We start from the raw sequence: 19,817 nt of genomic DNA, 5'->3' as shown, positions 1-19,817 counted from the left end.
CTACCAACCTCCACTAGCTCTAAATGCTATTGAATAAGCCTTTTGTACATGAACTCTGAGGAACGTTTAAAAGCCAAATGATAATACTCTGCATGACCAGATAATATGTGCAGATTCACAGGGCAGGACTGGGGCAGGTGAGCCCAGTGTGAGGATTTCCACTCGCTCATGATTAGACATACTTCCAGAAACCAGACTCACTGTTGCTCCCAGCTAGATGGCCAGCAGGGATCTGGGCCTCTAAGACTTTCCTCTGCAAAATTGCAGTTGTTTCCTACTCGGTGCAGACGATGCATTTGTAAAGGACAATAAAAATTGATTATAGGAAAAGCGAAATGGCAAAAAAATAGATCCGAGACAACGTCTACACATTTTAGAACAAAACAGAAAAATGCTTTATCAAACGGCTGCGGGATGCTTTCTGTTGATTTCTATCCTTACTATGGTTTGGGGCCCAGCATTATTCCATAGACAATGCTCTTTGCAGGAGGCATTCTGACTGCTTCCCTGGCTCCCTCGGCCTTTGGACTCATCCTTAGCAAGCACATCTCTCCCCTGCAGTAGCTTTTCAAATCAAGTGTGAGTAAGTGGGCGGTGAACACTCACTGAGATCCAGCCATGGTGGGCACCTCCTGACCACCTCCCTTAGTCCAGAGTCTGCCCTTCTCTCCATCCCAGCTGCCTCCAGGCCATAGAGATGTCCATCTCCTTCTGCCCCGATTAGCTGCATCAGTCTCCTAACTGGACCCCAACTCCGGTCCCTTCCCTGTCCTCTGACCTTGTAATTGTGCTGAGAATATCATGTTGAAACATGTTTCTGAGCCTGTTTCTCTACTCAATGACATAATGGTGGTGACATCCTCATCATCAATAAAGTGACTTACTTAGCATCTTAAGCTTTTTGTATCTGTGCCTCACCCAACAGCTCTAGTTCCAGCTCACTCCCATGCCCTTTATTCTTCTCATCCTGTGCTATCTTCAAACAGGAAACTGTACCTTTCCCCAGTCATCAACCTCCACACACAAATCATCCTTTCTCTCTCCCTGCTCGCACACATGGTCCTACCCTTCTTATTTTTCAATGCCAAGGGCAAATACCATCCCTAGGTTCTCTTGCTCTGTGCCCAGCCTGGCATTGTTTCCCTCTGCTGTGGTCTTACAAAGCACTTAGCAAGGTGACCACCACAACCAGTTGAAAAGCACATAGCATGGCCGGGCATTGGGGGGTGCATGCCTTTAATCCCAGCACTCAGGAGGCAGAGGCAGGCAGATCTCTGTGAGTTCAAGGCCAGCTGGACCTACAAAAACTAGTTCCTTGTCTTGAAAACCCAAAACACATAAAAGAAAACATGTAATACAATGAAGGTTCTGTGGTATGTTTTATCCATAAAACATAAGAACTGGAGCCACCATCTAAATGAATGCTGATTGTTAGCTCAAGTAGTCTCACTGAATTTCATCATGCTATGTACCAAAGTATCTAGTCCTTCCACCCACTGATCCTTGTGGTCTTGTCATAGCTGTACTCTCTCCTATCTGCAACACACAAATACATGCCAAGCCTATGCAATGTCAGCACGCTAATATTTTCAGAAAACCCTAGCTGTTGTTTGGGAGTTTTGTTTGTTTGTTTGTTTGTTTGTTTTAGACAATGTCTAGTTATGTACCCAGGATCTACATAGCTTGGAACTCGCTGTACAGCCAGGGCTAGCCTCTGATTCAGGATTCTCCTGCCTCCATGTCAGTGGTAGGATTACAGGCATGTGCCACCACATCCAGATAGAAAACTCCTTTTTCTTGAGTTACATAGCAATGGCCTTGATCATTCAACAGCAGGATAGGTTTCAACCTGGATCTTTTTTTTTCCTAAAATGGTAACGTCACATGGACACTAACAGCTGATTCTCATTCTTGTTGTGTTTATTTTTAAGTCCTAAATAAAACAGAAACAAGAGAGACCTTCAGTCTGGGATCAATAGTATGCATGCAGGTGACTGTGTGGGTGGTCTTCCTGATAGCCTTAAAAATCTACTTTTGAGGGGCTGGAGAGCTTGCTCAATGGTTAACAGCACTTGCAGTTCTTGCAAAAGACCCCAATTCGATTCCTAGCACCCAGTTGGTGGCTCACAACAGTCTGAAACTCCAATTCCAGGGGATCCTGCACCCTTTTCCAGTCTCAACGGGAATTTAAATGGTGCACATGCATACACAGAACACCCAAACACATAAATATTTAAAAATAACTAAATAAATTTAAAATCTATACTTGACAAATGATGTCTACATTGAAATGTTGTAGGTTTCTACTTTGTTTAAATTGCCTCCCTGGAAACAGGAGGATCGGGATAAAGGAAGGTTGGATAGGGGAGCACGGAACCACAATTCTTAGTTAAGGGACCCACTTTAGGGTGGGCAGGAGACTTGACCCTAGAGGGGCTCCCAGGTGCCCAAGCTGAGGTCCCCAGTTAGTTCCTTGGGCAGCTGAGGATAGGGAACCTGAAATGACCCTATCCTAGAGCAATACTGACGAATATCTTGCATATCATCCTAGAACTTTCATCTGGCGATGGATGGAGATAGAGACAGAGACCCACACTGGAGCACTGGACTGAGCTCCCAAGGTCCCAACGAGGAGCAGAAGGAGCGAGAACATGAGCAAAGAAGTCGGGACCACGAGGGGTGCACCCACCCACTGAGACAGTGGAGCTGATCTACTGAGAGCTCACCAAGGCCAGCTGGACTGTTACCAAAAAAGCATGGGATAAAACTGGACTCTCTGAACAAGGCGAACAATGAGGGCTGATGAGACGCCAAGGACAATGGCACGCGGTTTTGATCCTACGCAATGTGCTGGCTTGGTGGGAGCCTAGCCAGCTTGGATGTTCACCTTCCTAGATATGGACAGAGGGGGGAGGACCTAGGACTTACCACAGGGCAGGGAACCCTGACTGCTCTTTGGACTGGAGAGGGAGGGGGAGAAATGTGGGGGGAAGGGGAGAGGGGTGGGAGGAGGGGGAGAAAAGTGGGAGGAGGGGGAGGGAAATGGGAGGCTGGGAGGAGGTGGAAATTTGGGTTTTTTTTCTTTTCTTTATTCTCCTTTTATCAATAAAAAAAAAGAAAAAAATTGCCTCCCTGGTAGATTATGTTACTAACAGATACTTCTTCGATGACCTAGAGCCCACTGTAGTCTGTTAGGTATGTGGTTCGCCACTGATTTCCATCAAAGTCCTGTACACAGTGGGACCAAATAAGTGCTCATTACATGAGACATTGATAGGATAAATGAGTCAGTGAACGCCAGAAGACTTAATCATAGATGGAAGACACTGTGCTATCCCAGAGGCAAGGATGACAACTTCCAGCTTGTCACTCAAACCCTGAGTAGAACAAGCAGGAGTGGATAGTCTCGGTTTTGGTTTGTTTGTTTGTTTGATCTAGGAAGGTTCTTCAAGAGGCCTCAAAGTAGGTAAAGGGGCTTGCTGCCAAGACTGACAACCTGAATTAGACCCTGAGACCCCAATGCTGAAAGGACAGAACTGATTGCCCCCCAACTGTCCTCTGACCAACACACATGCACCGTGGGATCCACACTCCCTCGTCCCATCTGACGAAAGGAAATAATAACATAAAGCAGGCTGTGTACTCCATGGTAGCAGTTTCACCTAATCAACCTACCTGGAACACAATAGGAATTATGGTGTCAGAACTTGCAAAATAATATTTAAAGTATTTTGTATAATCATGCACTGGTAAATATTTTTGAAAGTTAAAAATTTAAATTTGACACAAAAGATTAAATTATTAAATAATAGTATACAAACAAATTACACCCATGTAAACACTGATGAAACGAGGCTTTTTTTTCTTTTTTTTTTTTAAGTCTATCTAACTTTATTTCATGTGCAGCAGTAGGAAGGTATCATGTCCCCTGGAACTGAAGTTATAGACAATTGTGAGCTGCCATGTGAGTGCTGGGAATTGAACCTGGGTCCTCTGGAAGAACAACCAGTGTTCTTAATTACTGAGTCATATCTCCAGTTCCCCCAAAACGAGGCATTTTCATAAGAAAATATTTTTAAGTATATTTATTTTTACTCTCCTTGATATTTTCTTTAATTTTTCTTAGCATTCACGTAGTCCCTGCATAAGTTCGAAATGTCTGACAGGAAGGTTAATATGAATTGCATATTTGTCCTGGTTAGTTTTTGTGACTCAACTTCAGAGTCACTTGGTAAGAAGGAACTTCACTTGGTAAGAAGGAACTTCAACTGAGGAAGTGCCAAGATCAGACAGGCCCATGAATACCTCTGTGGGGTATTGTCTTGATTGCTAACTGATGCAGGAGGACCCAGCCCACTGTGGGCAATATCATCCCTATGTAGGTACTCCCAGACTGTATAAGAAAACTAACTAAATACAAGTGAATAAATGGGACAGAAAACCAAAAAACAGAGTGCTGTGGGACAGTGGACTGTATCCTGTCTATTATATTTTAAATAAACGCTGATTGGCCAGTAGCCAGACAGAAAGTAGAGGGGGGGGACAACTAGACAGGAAGTAGAGATGTGTCAAGGAGAATGGAGACGTCTGGGAGAGGGCGCAGTCCTGACCCAGCCACAGAAGAAGCAAGATGTGACTGCCTTGCTGAAAAAGGTACCGAGCCACGTGGCTAACATAGACAAGAATAATGGACTAATACAAGTTATAGGAGTTAATAAGAAGCCTGAGCTAATGGGCCAATCAGTTTATAACTGTGTGATTTCTTTGCGACTTTATGATTGCGGTAACCGGGCAGGACAGAAATCCTGTCAACAACAAAGTTCCTTCATGGTCTCTGTCTCAGGTTCTGTTTAAGTCCCTGCCATGAGTTCTCTCAATGATGGATTGTGCCCTGGAAGGGTAAACCAAATAAACCCTTTCCTCCCCTAAGCTGCCTTTGCTCAAACTGGCTTATCTGGCAACAGAAAGCAAGCGCCTCAGCATCCAACAACTTATATATGTACATGGCTCAGGATCTAGGCATGTGGAAGCGCCCAGTAGAGAATTAGGTAAGACAATTCAGACAGGAGATTGTAACATTACACTCTCAATAGCAATACATGTGTCAAGTCTGAGGCCTTCTGCTCCAAAAATACTGTTTTATGCACCTTCCAATACATAGTAATTGCTAGAATAAGTGAATATGTACTTATGTGTTCATTTGACAGTCAAGAAACATATCAAAGATTTATAGATTGTTTTGCATATGCCAAGTGGAGTTTAACTTCTTAGCCATGCTCCTTTAGATGTACAATTTAAAAAATGTGTTTGAACAGTGTACAAGAAATGTTCATTAGCCTGAACTCAACACAAAATTGCTCAACTAAATTTTAAAGGTGAGATTTTCAGATTCTGCATTTTATTCTAATAATGACCTACTATAATAGCAGCAGTTGCATTAAGCAACTCTTGATGTGGGAGAGTCTTCTGTTTTGTGTTGATTTCATTGGTTAAATAAAGAGACTGCCTTGGCCCTTTAATAGGACAGAAAATTAGGTAGGCGGAGTAGACTGAACAGAATGCTGGGAGAAAGAAGCCGAGTCAGGCAGTTGCCATAGCTCTCCTCTCCGAGATGGAAGCAGGCTAGAATTCTTTCCGGTAAGCCATGACCTCGTGGTGCTACACAGATTATTAGATATGGGTTAATCAAGATGTGAGAGTTAGCCAGTAAGAGGCTAGAGCTAATGGGCCAGGCAGTATTTAAAAGAATACAGTTTCCGTGTAATCATTTCGGGTAAAGCTAGCCCGTGTGGGAGCCGGGTGGCGGGAACACAGCCCGCAGCTCCATCAACAAACTCTGGAGTTACCTGGATGGCCAGCTCAGTCGCCTGTAGCATCTACACCTGCAGCAGTGAATTGTGGGCTTGGGTATCTATTTGGATGATCTACGGAGTTACCAGATTTTGATGAAGTGACCAGTCAAAGAACAGTTATGCAAACGCGTGAGTATCTGATTACACATTAATTACTTGGACAAAAATGCATCATATTTACCAAGATAAGCCAAATATTCCTTGACTGACCATTCGCCCAATTGCAGTGCCTAATACAAAAGTCCTAGAAGATCATTTTAAAAGTTAATTTGTCCTTTTCCTTGAAAATAGTGCATCCTTCAGACACACTTTATTTACTACTGATCCTACAAATGTTTGTTTTTAACCACCCAGTTCTATTTGGAATAATTTTGTCTAATATCCTCTTTATGAGTTGATCTTCCCCTTTTGTTTTTGATATCTGTAAGAAGCAGCAGCTTGAGGTGGAAGCTCACCAACAATCTTTTAAAGAAAGCCTTCCAACTTCATAAGGAAGGATCATCTGCATTATACCATGTCTTCAAGCCGGATCTAACCCCGTGTTTACGCAAAGCCTTATTTCTCAGCAACCCTTCCATTGGTTAATAATGTTCTGTTTGCCTTGTGACACAGAAAGATTGTGTGTTCACATTGACCCCTCTTACATCATCACTTCCCAGGTTTGGCATGGGTTTCATGAGGCTCTCTACCAATTTTCCTGCCTTAATGTTCTTTGGTTTACAATTTTCAAAAGCATCCAAAACTTGAAAGCTAGTAAAACAAATCTAAGTTGAAAAGCAGTTCAAAATGAACGGATGATCCAAGACACTAGCGCTTCCATCAAATGATTAAACACCTCTACTACAAGATGCAAAGCAGACACAGCTTCATCACCCCACAGAACCCAGCGGCTGTCTTATTGAGGAAAAAAATGGATCAAAAACTAGAAGCTCATGATGTCAAAGTAGGAAAAGTTCAATAAAAGCTTATATGTACAAAGCACTCATTTTGAGGGACATTTTTTTAACTAATCATTTTAGGGGGAATTAATTATTTGGCACTTTAATATATAACTAGTGCCTACTCCTGGATGTTTTAAAGAAATCAACTTGGTCAGCAATTCCTGTGGAAGGGTTATCAACTGTCGCCCTTGAAGCATTTTCTTTTTGCTGTATCTTGCTTGTCTCTGACAGGATAAAAATACTGCTGTTCTATAAAAACAAAAAATAAGTGAAGAACACTTTGCCCATAATTTTCCTTATCTATCTACATAAACACAACGATCACATCTTTAAAATTAAAAACAATCATTACTCCAGAATTTGTAGCACCTTTTATTTCTTGCACCCCATCTCAAAAGTAATTTTGAGTAGAGACACATACTATTAATTGGTTTTAAAAAAATGATCCAGCACTTCCTCTTTCCCTAAAGTCTTATATAATATGATATTCTAATTGCTATTCAGAAGGAGACCAGACCATCAGTGAGATGCCCTAATTCTCACATATAGAATGCAGCAATCTAGCTCTGTGGGCATTTAAAGTCAATAGATGGTGCTCCACTAAAGCAAGAAATTCATACACAATTCTGCAAGGTGTTCACATTCTAGTTTCATTCTAAGATTTCTGAGAGCATTAAGCATTAGTTAAGTATCAATTGGTATTTTGACTCTCTTTAACTGTCCCTGAGTGGACAGGGTATAGACAGACAATTGATACGTTTGCATCCCCTTCCCTGGTTGACAGTAACTGACCAAGAACAGACAGTTTACCAGGCATGCCTATCATACAGTTTGATGCTCCCCACCCTTCCCCAGCCTCTTTCTCAGAAATATTCCCAAGGATATGGTTAGAGCTGCTCCCTAGTCAGGAAACAAAGAGACTGCTCCCCCAGCTCACAGAAACAGACTGCTGCCAACTCTATATATTAATGTCAATTGTTGGACAGGTATTTCTTACATCAATCAGAGATTGTGGATTTGAACTGGATCTCTCTCTCTCTCTCTCTCCTCTCTCTCTCTCTCTCTCTCTCTCTCTCTCTCTCTCTGGAGCTAAGTTGCTGCATGCCTGGGATAGCTGAAGAGGAACCACTAACAACACTGTGTGACTAGGCCACGTGGGTGAAGGGGGCAGAAGTGAAGGGAGAGGGACGCAGGGGAAGAAGGCAAAGAAAGGAGAATGAGTACATCTTCAGATTTTAGTGAATAAAGATGCTTATGAACAGGCCCCAGTGAGCTGACTTCACAGCCATTGCACACCATGATGGTTCAACAAGAAGAGCTACATCTAAGACTGCCAGCCTCCACTGAACATGTTCTTTCCATGGGAAGGAGCCTGGTCTATCGGTAGCTTCTGCTAATCTTGCTGAAACAATCCTGGCACAAAAGACAAGTCCGTTAGGCAAACAAAATTATTCCATCACAATTTTTTTAATATTTTCTTATTTTTTTAGTCTCCATAAAGATATCCTTTTGCAAAAGAATAATGCGTCCTTACCTTAGATGAGGGAAACTTATTATAATATGAAAAATGAAATTTTTGAAGAGTTCAAGAGAAAAGCAAGGAATGATTTTTGTTAAGTCTAAATGTTATAACCCTAGGGTTACATTCTATATATTTTTAAGATAAAGATGTCATCACCCAAATTAAGTCTCAGTTTCCCATCTCTACATAGAAAGTAATGCCACTCAAGTCACAGATCGCATAGGGCTCAATAAAAAGCCAAGTTCTCCCCCTGAAAGCCACTATGTTCTTTCCCTGCGTTGCTCTCATGGACTTGGCTTGGGCAACGGAACTGGGCTGAATACATGATACTTAGGACTTCCCTTCTCCAAAGTGTTCTTTTTCTCCAGTCTTATTCTCAAAATCATGATATGATAGGGAGTTGAGACAGGTGTCACTAGCACATACTCTACAAGTGACTCAGCCACAGCCTTGTGGCTAGGTAGAGGCAAAGGAATGATAACCCCCAAGTCCCTTCAAGCCTACCTCTGTGACTTTATCAATCTGGACATTAAGATTCATTATATATGCAGGACGGCGCTGTGACTTCAATGATACCTTAACAAATGAACTATTGCATTGGTGTTTTCTAATTGGATGAGAAAAATAATAATTTAATAATTAAGAATGTATTATGCTTAAAATACTGTCTATTTAAAAGGTGCCAAATATTCAAAGAGAACAAGGTACACACAGAATATGTACGAAGCCATCATCTTCCCTATTCTTTTGCTTTTCATCTTTTTAAATCACCTTTTAAGTGCGGTATTTGGGAATGTATTAACCAAAGCTAAACACGGCAAGGTAAAATTGGACTTTCTATTGTCAATTCAGGTCTCACTTAAGAGTGAAATTCTCATTTGATATTAGGCAGAAGTGTCTATAAATATGTTATTCTAAACATTAGATTTTAACAAGCAATTTTTGAATAGCATGCAAATAAAATAGAGTACTGTCCAAATAAAAATACTTTTCAAATTATTTCTCTACATATATTTCTGCTCTCAGTAGAGCTTTATGACAAACAGCTCCATGTGAGCTCATCAGGGAATCTCCGCTACCCAAACTGTACCACACAGAAACCTGTATGAATAATGCGATTGGATGGGTTGCCCTGCCGAAGCACTGAAAAGCACACACTCACACAGCTGGTTAGGTGAATTTTTCCTATCAGCTCATCCATCATTTGAAGTTAGTTAAGTGGCAAGAATCCCTTTCGCGTCACATTTGAGTGAGGGTACTATAGGAGATCCCACTTTCAAAAGAAAAGAGTCCTTGTTCTAAAACATGTCTGTCCTTGATCACCCACTATGCAGATTCCAGCACTGAAGGCCAGGGCGCTCCTCTGCTTCTCACACCCTTCCCTCAATATTTTGCACTTTTGTTCTGGTCTGGTCCAGGCCTCTAGCCTCTTTCCTTGCTCCAAAGCCACCGAGTCTGCACAGCGACTCAAGCATCAAGCAGAAGTGTTTTCCCCTTCTGTCTGGGGATGAGGATGGAAGTGAGGGTGGGGGCCCTCACTACGACCATAGGGAGGGGAGTCAGTGCCACCAGGGCGGAGCGAAAAACAGCGCGAGGTTGATGACTTCCACGCCATCTCCAGAACCCGGTGCCTTCCCGCCTCCGCCCAGGCCATGTTCGGGGGTCCCCAGAGCGCAAAGCTGGGATAAGAGTAGAAAAGGGAAGTGAAACAACGTGAGGATGCGAGGCGTGAGTGTGGACACACACAGGGCAGCTGCAGGTAGAACAACCCCGCCTCTCCCCAACTCGCTCCCCGGACCTGCCTGCAGCCCCGCCACTCTGGGGATCCCGGCGCCAGGATAAAGCTGCCGCGGCCTCTCTGCGAGCGCAGGGAGAGCTCGCCCTGGCTCACCGATCGCCCTCTGGCCGGGACCCTGTCCCAAAGGACCTCGGGGACGTCCGATCGAGCGAAGGGATCTTGGGCTGGGCGCCCGAAGCGCCTGTCCCTGGCGTCCCCGCTCGGCGCCTGTGCTCACCTGTTCAGCACTTTGCGGATCCTCTGGCGCATGCCAGCCCGGGAGGAGGCGGACAGGCTCCCGCCGCCGCTGCCTTCAGCTGGCAGGTTCTCGATGGTGGTCACCACATGGTTCGGCGGGGCCGGCGGTGGTGGCGGCTGCAGCTGGGGCTGCGGAGGCTCCGGGGGGATCATTGAGGCGGAGGCGGTGGCGGGCGGCTCTCAGAACGCTACCGGGCACATAGTGCGCGGGCTCAGGGCCCGGGAACACGTAGAGAACCCGGCCAAGCAACCCCGGCCCGGGGAGGCGGTGCCGCCTGCGAAGCGACGAAGCGGGGAGGCACCCGCGGCTCCGGCCGCCGCCTCCCAGCGCAGTGCCCTCGGCTTGCTCCCCAGTCCTGGTTGCACACCCTCGCTCCGGGCCGCCGCTTCTTCCCGCCGGGCTCTTCCAGAGCCGCGACCCAAGTCCTGGCACACCCCGCCAAGTGGCTGCGAAGGGGGTCGGAGGGAACCCGGAGCCGCAGGGTCCACTGCAAGGACCGTGCAGAGAGAGGCACGGAGCTGCCAGGCTTCGCCTGCTGTCCCAGTGCCCAGGGCTTGTCCTGGAGATGGCAGTTGCGGTGGCGCTGCTTCAGCTGGTGCCGGCTTCGCTCAGAAAGCTGCCGTCTGTGTCTCACGGAGTGAGAGACCGAGAGTGAACCTGGAGCGCCGGGCGGGGGCGCCGCGCTGGCGGAGGGGGTCCGGGCGGGTGGGGGGCACTCGCGCTCTGCTGTCGCCAGAGGGCGCTCCGGCGGTGCCTTGGTGTCCCCAACCCTCCTCCTGGCGTCTAAAGAAGCCCTAGGTCTAGGGTGCTGTGACTGGCGGTGGGTGGTTTTGTCTTTGTCTTTAGGGCAGCACAGGATGGATTCTCCCTCTCCTACTGGGGAGGACTCATCTTGCTTCTGCGGAGGCTCTGAGGAATCCAGCACCACCGGCCCCGGCCAGCGGTACGACGAGATCGCTGTTGGTCCAGGTTACAGATCCAAATTGAACAACCGAAATATTACAACTACTCTCATCAAAATGGACCTGCAGGAAATGGGAAGAAAAACAGTTTGTCACCAAAAAAAGGCATTCTGGGAATTGGGGAAAACAAACCAAGCTACCCCCAAAACATCTCCGTTTCGGCGATGGAGCGCGGAAAGGAAAGCCTGCGGACTCTAATGGCACTTCTGGAAATAACAGAGATGCTGGGCAATTTCTTAAATCCTGGGACAAGGCGACTCATGAGTTTTCCTGGGCGTTGTAAGAGTTAAATGAAGTAAATTACCCAGCAGGAGGGATCAGTGACTCCTTCAAGGTCCTTCCGCTGTCAAAGGAATAACTCTGTGTTAGCTACTGAAACCCCAGTCCTCAACAAGACCACTTTCTACAGAATGGGCTTTGTCCCAGGCATTCCTTATACCTATTGATCTGCATTTTAATCAGTAATTGACTCTGGAAATTTTTTCAAACGTCCCTTAGTCCAGATTGCCTGGGCAATTAACTTGCAATGAAAATGATATGCATTTAAGATTTTTCTCCACTTTACTGCAGAAGGGGAACTAATCACACTGAGTTCGTTTAACGGGTATATTTGCTCACACAAAAGCACGTTGATACTGCCACTGAATCCAAATGCTCTGGAAACTACTGTTTAGGATGTTCAGAGTCAAATATAACATTCAAAAGTAGCAGACTAGATCGTTTCAAAAGAGGAAAGCGGGGGACAAAAAGAAGCCAGTCCCGTTTATAATACTGGGGATTCTCTTCGTTTTAAAAATGGGGTGAGGCAGAGCTCTGTGAGTTTGGGGCCAGGCTGGTCTACAAAGTTCCAAGACAGAACCGCACAGAAAAACCCTGTCTCAGGCAAAAGTAGATAAATAGACATGTAAAAAAAAAAAACCCTCTCTAGTCTATATTTAAGCATCTGTCAAACCCAGTTTCTACCTGAACCATCCCTAGGGTCCCTTTCTACAAAATTCCACCCAAATTGGAACATTTGCCATTTTATCATTAGAACATCATCCCATGCTTCCTTAGAGACATTTCATTCTAGAATATTCACCCCAGATTCTCAGGACAGGTACAAGAATTACTACAAACAAGAACAAGGCTTGTAACCTTGTGAACATTAAAATTCCAATAGATTACAATGAATTTGCCCTTGGGGAACTACCAAATGTAACAGACATGAGTAAAATGCACTCCAGTTGGACCTGGCATCAAATCTCGGTGGGAACATCTCTATTAAAACAGCATTTATGGTCATTTCAGGTGTCTTTCTTGAATGACTGGTTGCTCCTATGCCCTCTTGCCTCTCACACTTGGCTTGTTTCCTTTTGAATGTGTTTGGCATATCACAGCTCAATCCTGTGTCTGCATATACACCATTTCTCTAGACCAATTATTAAATCCTTATGTTCTAAATCTCCACTGAGCAGGAAGGGAGAAAGCAACAATGGGCTAAGAGGTGATGCTGGCTGGTTTGTCAGCTCAACACAAGAGTTATCTGGAGGAAAGTTCAATTAAGGAATCGGCCCCATAAAATTGGGCAAGCAAGCCCGTAGGGCATTTTCTTAATCAGTGATTTATGGGGGAAGGCTCAGCCCAATGTAGTTGTGCTATCGCTCAGTTGGTAGTGCTGGGTTCTATAAGAAAGAAGACTGAGCAAGCCATGAGGAGTAAGCAAGTAAGGAGCACCCCCCCCATGGCCTCTGAACCAACTTCTGCTTCCAGGCTCCTGTCCTGTTTGAGTTCCTGCTCTGACTTCCTTCAGTAACAGACTACAATGCGGAAGTATAAGTCAAATAAACCCTTTCCTCCCCAACTTGCTTTTGGCCTTGGTGTTTCATCATAGCAATATTAACTGTAACTAGTTCAAGGTGTGAAATTCCAATCCTACTGGTGAGAAAAGACCTTGTATTATCTTATATCATAGATGGGTAAAACCTCCCGGATTCTGTGTTCTACACTCAGCTCTTAAATCACCAAGTAGCATGTAAGAGATGGGGAAACATATGTCAAAGGTGCAAATATCACAGCAGTAAGTTTGACATGAAATTAAACAGAAAAAATATGAAAACTCGTCTTCCCTCCTCCCTGCTGTGAGAGTGCTCTTGTCTCTGTCTCAAAATCTATTCTCCAGGACATCTTATTGAATTGGTGGAGGGGTGGGAATCAAATCTGACTCTCAATGGTGGCATATGGGTCCACAGCCACAGTGATCACCTTACAACTCCCTGCATAGTTAGTGGCCTGATAGTATTGCAAAATGTCCCTTCAGGTGGTTTCCCCCTGTATTATTACATCACCTGAGTAGTTCTGAAGACACACATTAATTCTGTTGAATTCCTTAAGGAATCAGAAGTAGACTATCAACTCAACTGCACCTTTGTGTAGTGTTGCTCATTTTGAAATCATTTAACTCATGGAAGCATTGCGTAGTTTGGCTTAAGATCCAGACTTCAGAGCCACTAGGCATCTTGACCAGTTTGTTTAACATGAAGTCAGTCTGTGCATTACAGTGAAGATAACATCAGAGTCAGGGTCCAAAAGCACCTGAGACCATCTCCAAGTTACTGAGAAGTTTCCTAGCTTACCCTTGTGAAGTAGCCATATATCTTCCTCTGTCATTTTCTTTTTAAAAAAAAATTATTCTATTTTTGTTTCACATCATGAATCTTGATCCCATTCATTCCCAGTCCCTTCGCATCTGCCCTCTGCACCTTCATGCCTCCTCCTCCCACCATGAATAAAACAAAATGCAGGAGAAAACAAGAAAATAAAATGAGACAAATTTTAAAATGGGGAAGAAATGAAAAATCTCATGGAAGCTTCAGTGCAACCCAACAAGTCACACCATATACCCCTTAGTCCATACATCTGCACTTGCCAGTGTTCATTGCAAGGAATCAGTGGTCTGGCTCCAAACTGCTGGTCCCCATGACATGTCAGATGCTGGACCCTGTCTAGGACTCCTCTTGGACATCCTGCTGCCAGGGTGTACTGCAGAGATCTGCAACTTTTGGCCTATGGGTCAAGTCATTTCAAGTGCTCCAGCAGATCATAGATGGGGCAGGCAACTCACAGCCCTGGGTCTGGGCCTGGGGAGCTGTAGGGTTGGTCTTCCAGATGGGAAATGGGGACAGCTCTCCCATGGTCACAGCTCGGGGTTGGCTCTACCACACCTGTTTTAACAGTGTTGGCTCAATTGTGCTGCCCTGACGAGTGCAGGGCCTGTTACCCCAGGTTTTGCAGCTGGTGGGGATAAGGAATGGCTCTCCTGCTCTTATGAGCACAGGGCCAGCTCTCTCACATGCCTCAGGCATTGATGGGGGGGGGTATCTCTCCCCAGCCCATGTCGCTATGCCCATGTCGCCACACCCATGTCGCTATGCCCATGTCGCCACGCCCACGTCGCTATGCCCACGTCGCTATGTGGCAGATGGGGGGGGGTCTCTCACACTCCCATCCTATGCTCTCATCAACAGGAATCTCAGCTATGCTGCCCAGACAAAGTGCAGAGCTTGCTTTCACATGTGTTGCAGCTGCTCAAGGGGGCTTCCTCACCATTTCAGCCCACTCTCTTCCTCTCTCTCTCTCATCTCTTCAGATGTGCCTCTGTCTACTGAAACATTCCATGTCTGTCTGTCTGCCTCTCTCTCTCTTTCTCTCTCTTTCCCTCCCTCCCTCCCCCCCCCTCTTCTCTTCAGATGTGCCTCTGTTCACAGGACCTGAAACATTCTGTGTCTGTCTATCTGCCTCTTCTCTCTCTCTCTCTCTCTCTCTCTCTCTCTCTCTCTCTCTCTCTCTCCCCCCCCCCCTCATACCTTACCTCTGCTTACTCCAATAGAGGCCTGCTGACTGGTGCTGCAAGGTTCCAGGTGGGCCCATGTTTTCTCTTCTGAGCCCTGGGTGAACATCCCCAAGCCTGCATGTGGGTCACCCTGTCCCATTCAGGTCACCCTGGGGCTAAGCCATGCTTCTTCATCACAAAGAGATAATTATAGTGCCCCCCACCAGGCACAATAGGTAAGCTCCTGGTTGGTGCATTTTGCTGTGTTCTGTCCACCAGGCTGCATGGCATGGGGTCAGCACTTGACTGGAGGCCCGCTGTGGGTCAGGTTTAGAATCTCCTGCCTCTGCCTGGCTGTGTTGTGTTCATCACTGATACAGGCCTGAATTGGGCCTGTGGCTCCTGCTTGAATATTGGCCCACACATACCCGAGAGTCTAGGGTAGGTGTCATTTTCTTAATAACCTTCTTTCTCTCCTATATCTGATTGAATATAACATACACGCAAGTACACACACACACACACACACACACACACACACTCATACTAAGTGTTTTATTGCTGTGAAGAGACACCATGACCAAGAAAACTATAAAATAAATCATTTAATTGGGTTGGTTCACAGTTTCAAAGGTTTAGTTAATGACCTTCATGACAAGGAAGATGGCAAACATGGTGCTGGACAAATAGCTGATCCTAAGGCAGCTGGAAGAGAGACACTGGGCATGGCTTGAACTTTTCAAACCTCAAAGCCTCCTCCCCTAGTGACACAATTCCTCTAACAAGGCCACAAGTGCTACAATGAGACCACACCTCCTAATCCTTCCTAGCAGAACACTCTCTGATGACTAAGCATTCAGTATATATGAGCCTATGGGAATCATTCTTATTTAAACCATTCCTCGGCCCCCATAGGCTTCTAGCCATATCATAATGCAAAAATGAATTCAGTCCAAGTTCCCATAGTCTATCACAATCTCAACATTGTTTAAAATTCCTAAGTTCAAAGTCCCTCATGAGACTCACAGCGATCTCTTAACTGTACCCCCTGTAACATGAGCGGGGCCTGCTTGTTGGGGTTTTCTGTCCCGCCCAGTACCCCACAGCCAGCAAGCCCCAAAGAAAATCACACAGAGATCTCCATAAGTTATAAAACTGATTGGCCCATTAGCTCAGGCTACATATTAGCTCTTGTAGCTTATATTAACCCATTGTTCTTATCTATGCTAGCCACGTGGTTCGGTACCTTTCTCAGCAGGGTAGCTAACATCTTGTTTCTTCAGAGTCTGGGCAGGAGTGGGAGAAATCAGCTTCCTCCGCTCTTAGAGCATGGTAGCATACAGACACACATGATGCTGGAGAAATAGCTGAGAGTTCTACATCTGGATACACAGGCCGCAGAAGAGGAGAGACACTGCTCCTGGCATTGACTTTTGAATCTCCATGACACATTCCTCCAACAAGGCCTCACCTACTCCAAAAAGGCCACACCTACCCCAACAAGGCAACACCTCCAAATCCTTTTAATCTTTTCAAATAGTACCACTCCTTGATGATTAAACATTCAAATATATGAGCCTATGAAGACCATTCCTATTCAAACCATCATGCCCCCTCACATTCCCTTCCCAACTTCATGTCCTCTCACATAAATAGAAGATTTTCCTTTTCTCTTCAGGCTTATACAAGCCAATGAGCTATTGAAAATCAATGAGGAAGTCATTGCCTATTATACACCTTTCAACATTGTACTGTAAACATTAAATAGGCAAATCGCCTACCTTTACACCAGTAATAATTTCTCTTGTATTTTTAAGCTCTTTATCTTTGAAGAACATCTTCCTACTTTTCTAATAAATGCACAAAAATGTTAGGTTTGTGCTGCGAATGCTTTGCTTCTGTGGAACCAGTCTCATCTGCTTGACTCTGTTTAAGGATGGAGGGGAAACAACCTTCAAAGAGCTATCTCCTAAAAATATGCTGCCTACTGAAGTTAGGAAAACATCAGGAAAAATCAATATGTTCCTTAAAATGTAATACTGTTGACTTTTTATATGAACAGAAATTGCTCCTATAAACCCTGGCTATCTTGCACATTTTTGTTGTCTTACACATAAGAAATAACATTATTTACATAAGGAGGCTAGTAAAAATTCATTTTACTCCTATGGATTTTACACATCGTATTTCCTGACCTTGATAACAAAGACCTATGCAAGATTATATATTTGTTATTTTTTATATTCATTTCTTATTTTCATCAATTTCAAAATGTATATCACCATAAAAATTCCAAATTAATTTTAAGTCTGAATAACTTGCTTATGAGAAGGTTCTATAACTGATGAGAAAGGAGCCTAAGGCACAAGCAGTGTGACATCAGCAATGGGGGTCACCAAGTAAAGAGGGGAGCTGGTGTGAGAGCTGATACTACTTGACATGCCCTAGAGTCACGAAAGAGAAGCAGCTGGGCATGTTTGGGAGGGCTTGCATAGATTACATTCACAGAAACCAGGAGACCCACCATCATGGTGAGCAGCATCGTTGCATGGGCTGAAGTCCCAGATTGCATAAAAAGGAAAAATCAGGCTGAGTGCCTAAGTTTACCGTTCTCTGCCTTTTCACTACAGACAAAATACGCCTATCTCCCTTGAAGGCTTACTTCCATGGCTGTCTCATCATGACACTCTACCCCTCAAACTCTAAACTGTCAACTGTAAGCCCTTCCTCCCCAAAGTCGCTCCTTAACAAGAATTTTTCCCAGCAACCAGGCAGGTAATGAGTATGGTTGGAAAACTGTTTGGTGAAGGAAATTAGCATCAAGTTTCATAATTTAAACCAAATTGTTTTCATATGCAGGATATGTGTGTGTGTGCGTGTTTATTAGCCTGTATGTATTAATAAATTTTATCCTTGCTTTAAGATTTTTTCATTAGAAAATGTAAAGTAATTTCAAACATTTATTTTAGTTTGGTTTACTTTTGGAAAACACTGGAAATTTTTCACACGTTTCATACCACTTTGTGTTTTTATTCCCCTTGGTTTCCTATGCATTCGCTAGTCTAGAGTGGCCAAAGTTTCCTCCAATTACAATAACTATGAGAGAAAAAGAGGGAGATGATCAAAAATTGGGTTGACATTATAAAGTTTATATTAAAAACTGTGTTTATTCCATGACAAATATTTAAGAACTTAGTACAAGTCAGATACTCTAAATCACAAAAATTACTAAGAAATATCCCTGCTGTCACACAATTTCAGTTTAGTGAACAAAACGTATCATCATATAACCAATGAAACTTACTTGCACTAAATGCTGCACTGAAAGGGTGAGGTAGCACAAGGATAAAGGTAGAGATGCTTGCTTTACGAGAAAGTCAAGGGAGGGAGGAGGCAGGAAGAGTTTCTCCGAGGATTCGATCTGGTGTTGATGGTAGAATGTTGCCTGGTGGAGAGGTGAGGAGCCAAGACCAGACAGACACTCTGAGGCAGAAGTAACCAAGTCAGCAGAGGCTTGACAAAGATACACACGTGTGTGGAGTATGGGTGTCAGCAGGTGGAACTAGAACAGACATTTACTTGGCAACTGTATTTCCCAGTTTGGCCATTTCTAAAACAAATGATACTTCTATTTATTTAACATAGTATTTAAATGGCTCTCTAAAACATAAATGCCTAGTTTAGTTTCATATTAAGCAGTAATATCCAGGAAATCACACATCTGAAGTGCTAATTGCGTGGTTTCCAGTATCCATTAAAGAAAATAAATAGTACGATTGTACAAATGCTTGCATTAGCACCGCCTCCAATTGTCTTTTAGGCCCCTGGGGCCACCACTCTGCTAGGAGGGGAGGAGAGCCTTCTAGCTTTTGTGCACTGTGGAGGAAGGTGGGGAAAGGCTTTCTCCTGTGAGCACATTCGCTAATAAAACACTGGATTCCTGCCAGAAGCAAGCAGGTAATGATGAAAAACACTAACATAAGTGATCGGAGAGACACTTAAGTCAGGAAGGCGAGAAGGAAGAGGGATCACATGATTACACAGAAAGAAGGTAAAGCTTCTTGGTCACAGTAATCTAGTAGGAAAAATAAACAGATGATTCTAAGTTAGGAAATTTAGGGGTTGTCTATTTACTTGTTTTGGTTTTGATGCGCACTTGAACAAAGCTATCAAGATAACTTCTAGTCATAATTAGTGCTTTAAATTTAAATTTCCATTAACTCAGGTTAAGTAAACTTATGTTTCAATTCAGTAGTCACATTAGCCACATCCAAAGTACTCAACAGTCACATGACTAGTGGTTACTGTATGGAACAGAGAAAACACAGGGCATGTTTGTTACTGTAGAAAATTCCTTCTTTTCCATTTGTTTTTATATACAGTTACAAACAAAAGTTAGTTACATATATTTAAGACATATAATATGGCACATTTTAAATATATATACAGATTGCACAATAATTACCACTGTCAAGCTAATTAACATATCTAGCACCTCATGATTGCTCATGATTGTCATGTGTCTAGATTTTGGAAGTGTGTAAGAACCTTGTTCTCTGTGTAATTCTTGAGTAACATAAGGTCACATTTATAAAATACAGTAACATAATATAGCTACCATGCTGCACGTTAGATAGCCAGTGTTATTCATCCCATATCATTAAAGCATTGTTCCTTTGAGTAGCATCTCCTC

General features: G+C 44.0%; 1 protein-coding gene across 1 annotated transcript in view; it reads right to left on the bottom strand.

Annotated features, from left to right (window-relative positions):
* The window catches only part of Slc35f1 (solute carrier family 35 member F1), a 427,852-nt gene extending 416,842 nt beyond the window's left edge, over nt 1-11,010 (bottom strand). Inside the window, exon 1 of the mRNA XM_075945837.1 lies at nt 10,331-11,010. Coding sequence (XP_075801952.1) covers nt 10,331-10,503 — 173 coding nt within the window. The 5' untranslated portion in view covers nt 10,504-11,010. The remainder of the gene's footprint in view (nt 1-10,330) is intronic.
* Nucleotides 11,011-19,817: the final 8,807 nt, after the last annotated feature.

This window comes from Microtus pennsylvanicus, chromosome 1 (assembly GCF_037038515.1).
Source record: "Microtus pennsylvanicus isolate mMicPen1 chromosome 1, mMicPen1.hap1, whole genome shotgun sequence".
Lineage (NCBI taxonomy): Eukaryota > Metazoa > Chordata > Mammalia > Rodentia > Cricetidae > Microtus > Microtus pennsylvanicus.
The sequence above is the reverse complement of the archived record's forward strand: the minus strand, read 5'-3'. Positions and strand labels throughout refer to the sequence as shown.